This window comes from Sphaeroforma arctica (genome assembly GCF_001186125.1).
Source record: "Sphaeroforma arctica JP610 unplaced genomic scaffold supercont1.564, whole genome shotgun sequence".
In the NCBI taxonomy this organism is placed as follows: Eukaryota; class Ichthyosporea; order Ichthyophonida; genus Sphaeroforma; species Sphaeroforma arctica.
Genome location: NW_014039994.1, coordinates 6,530 through 10,033, shown reverse-complemented (window position 1 = coordinate 10,033; position 3,504 = coordinate 6,530). Strand labels below are relative to the sequence as shown.

The following is a 3,504-nucleotide window of genomic DNA, read 5'->3' as shown; positions in this document are numbered from 1 at the left end:
GGTAAGTCATATGCTCTCGTACTAGGCCTTAAACCCTAAACCCTAGAATGAAGGGTTGCTAGTTTCTATAACCCTAAACTCATAAATAGCTCTAGTACTTGGCTAAAGAATGGAGTGTGTATAGTTAAGCGCATGTCCTTGCTGTGTAGTTCTTTCGAGTAATATACCCGGCCACGTGTGTGGTATGCAAGTCCAAGTGCACTTACTGTCCCATCAATAAAATGGTACGGACAGGGAGTGTCTGTGTGCTGTGTGTAGGCGCCTCTGCTTATAGTCCAATGTGTTCTGCGCACTCCCGTCCTCCCCACGCATCTGTTGTCGTTGTTTTTAACCTTGGTTGTCTATGTACGTTATCCGATTGGTTAAAATTATCCGCCCATCTGCAGGGATATCGGTAGAACCGTTGGTTGAGCTGGCGCAGCAAGTACCTGCCACACAAAACAACGCACTCAGCAACCCCACCAATCTAGTGACGTTCACGGAGAAGATCCTCACCAGCTTCATGAACTACGCCATGTCCTTCACGTGCACACAACAACAGGTACGCGAATGCTGTATGTATGCGCATGAATATCCAGATGCATGCACATATGGGTATATATGCATGAATATTCAGATACATGCGCATGTGTATATATGCATGAATATTCAGATACATGCACATGTGTATATACGCATGAATATTCAGATACATGCACATGTGTATATATGCATGAATATTCAGATACATGCACATATGTATATATGCATGAATATCCAGATACATGCACATTTGTAAATTTACACAGAGTATGAAAGTTCATTTCGGTGCTGGAATATGTTTTGACTACAATATGCTTGTACGTGCACATAAAGATGTAGACTTATTCTATAGATTTGATATAGTGGTATGTGGTATGTGCATCACTTCTGTGCACGCGATGGCTTTCTATGTCAACTGTCACAGCCCACACATATTCACACACACACAGTCAGTGGCCCAAATGGATCGTTTTGTATTGTTTTGTGTCGTTGCCAACTCAGTAAGTATACGGCACATAGTAGACTCTATACTTCTCATGATATCCACAAGCACCTGGATGTATGATGTACACACATCCTATCAACCGTGTACACTCCCTATACTCCTCATGATATGTATTTTGCGCACACATCCTATCAACCGTGTACACTCACTATACACCTCATGATATGTATAGTGCACACACATCCTATCAACCATGTACACTCTCTATACTTCTCACGATATACACAAGCACCTGGCTGTATAATGCCCATACATCCTATCAACCGTGTACACTCTATACTTATCATGATATGTATAATGCACACACATCCTGTCAACCGTGTACACTGCGATGTAAGTCACGTGTCCATACCTGGCCCATCTGGTGCGTCCTGTGTGTTGTAACACACGTAAACCCTAAACCCCACGTGCTCGCAGATGGCGCAACGGCCCAATGAGATGTTCATTCCGCTGTCTGTGGTACAGCAATGGTTCGACAAATTCAAATCGAAGCTCAACGCAAACCCGAATTTCTGGAAGGATTTATAGCCCGCTCATTAGATTGGAACATACTTTATTAGATTGAGACATATTTTATTTATTCAACACTACACCATTCGCGGAGCTTCTACCTCTGGCCAACATTAGTCTATGCCACAGCTGTGTATATGTCACTTCAGACCCATTCATCCATGGGTGCACCTCCTTAGTGAAGTCCGCTAAGCATTCAATAAATTTCGGAGCGCCGGTGGTCCGGATATCTACTACATTCGCCGCACTGTGAGCATCTGGCACTCGTATCATGCAGTGCATGTCTGTCATGTGGTTGCGTGTCCTTTATAGCAGTTGCAACCTGAACAAAGCATAACAAGTGCTGTGGTCTTGGATATAAGGATGTGCTTCTTTTTGCGCAAGTCAGCTTTTGTCCACAAGTTGGCGAACTTCGACACAGATTGTTCGCTGTCTCATATCCGAAAAGTCAGTCACGAAGGAACTCCAAGCTTACCTTCTTGAACCATTTTGGGTACTCGATCCATCGATTGCGCCCGTCTTTGACGAGGTTAATTGTTACTATGTAGTCTACTACAAGACCAGTGAACGTTCTGGCTTGCGTGTAAGATAATGTTATATGGCTGGTGCAAAATACTATAGCTTAAGCGATACATATTGCCCTGATGAGCCATATCCAAAACATTTGAGATGTGTTTTTTTTTCATTGGCTTATCCATGTACTTTGCTGACCTCATCGTCTCTTGTGTATGGCCAGAGCATCATCGCAGGCTGTAATCATAATTACACTGGTACATCTCTCGTAAGAAACTTGTACGACATGCTTTCTTGCACGAGACATACCACGTATTGTAATTCACAACTATAAGACTCGGAAACAGGAAAACCATGGATTGAAAAGCTCGATAGTCCGTACGTCTACTATCACCTATACCCACCTGTACACGATATCCACAAGTTTCATCCATATATGTTTGGAATGTTTCACCTCGCCTGTACATCTCTTTGACACTTATAAGGCGCTGTCGTCGTTCAGATGGACGATAGTTGGGATGCTATTTATTATTTTCAACAAAATAAAATTTTGTCAACAAAACACTCTTTGTCCATTTTTTAATATCGGATCGAGTTATTGTCCTGCTCACTACAACCTGCTGTATGTTGTTCATATGTAGAACGAACACTTTTTGAGCATGCGGTCATGACGTCATTTGGTCGTGAGTTTTTGAACATCTCGCATACCGGAAAATAGGGATGCCTTATAAGGCATTCTTGATTTTTGCAACCACCGTTGGTCTTCGATTGGAGTATTAAAATTGTATTTTCTGACGAGGTGGCTGTGGAATGTGGTGGTAGATGTTTGAACTCGGTGAATATTATTTATAATATTAGAAGGCTATGGAAGTAGATATGGGTAAATATGCTTAATTTAGAAGGCTATGATAATTATCTAACTGACCATAGCCTTCTTGTTCAATTTATTATAGAAAGCTATTATTAATTTTGCATCTACATGAGAAAAAAAGTGACTGAAAGTCACAGGGTCACAAATTATATAAGTGTTGATCTCGCATTCTCTCCTACCTACCTTGGCTGATTATGAATTCATCTACCATAATCTCCTACTTATCATGGCTGATTATGAATACATCTACCATTCTCTCCTACATACCATGGTTCATTATCAATTCACCTACCATTTTCTCCTACATAACATGGTTCATTATGAATTCATCTACCATTCTGCCCTACATATCATGGTTGATTATGACTTCATCTACCATTCTCTCCTACATACCATGGTTGATTATGGATTCATCTACCATTCTACCCTACTTACCATGGCTAGTTATGAATTCATCTACCTTTCTCTCCTACATACCAAGGTTCATTATGAATTCATCTACCATTCTGCCCTACATACCATGGTTGATTATGACTTCATCTACCATTCTCTCCTACATACCATGGTTGATTATGACTTCATG

General features: G+C 41.1%; 1 protein-coding gene across 1 annotated transcript; it reads left to right on the top strand.

Moving 5' to 3' along the window:
- Positions 1 to 343: 343 nt before the first annotated feature.
- SARC_07256 (hypothetical protein) lies at positions 344 to 1,555 on the top strand (the record flags this gene model as incomplete). The annotated part of the gene is made up of 2 exons (XM_014298808.1): positions 344 to 541; positions 1,445 to 1,555. 2 exons carry the CDS (start codon positions 344 to 346, stop codon positions 1,553 to 1,555), a joined length of 309 nt encoding a protein of 102 aa, XP_014154283.1.
- Positions 1,556 to 3,504: the final 1,949 nt, after the last annotated feature.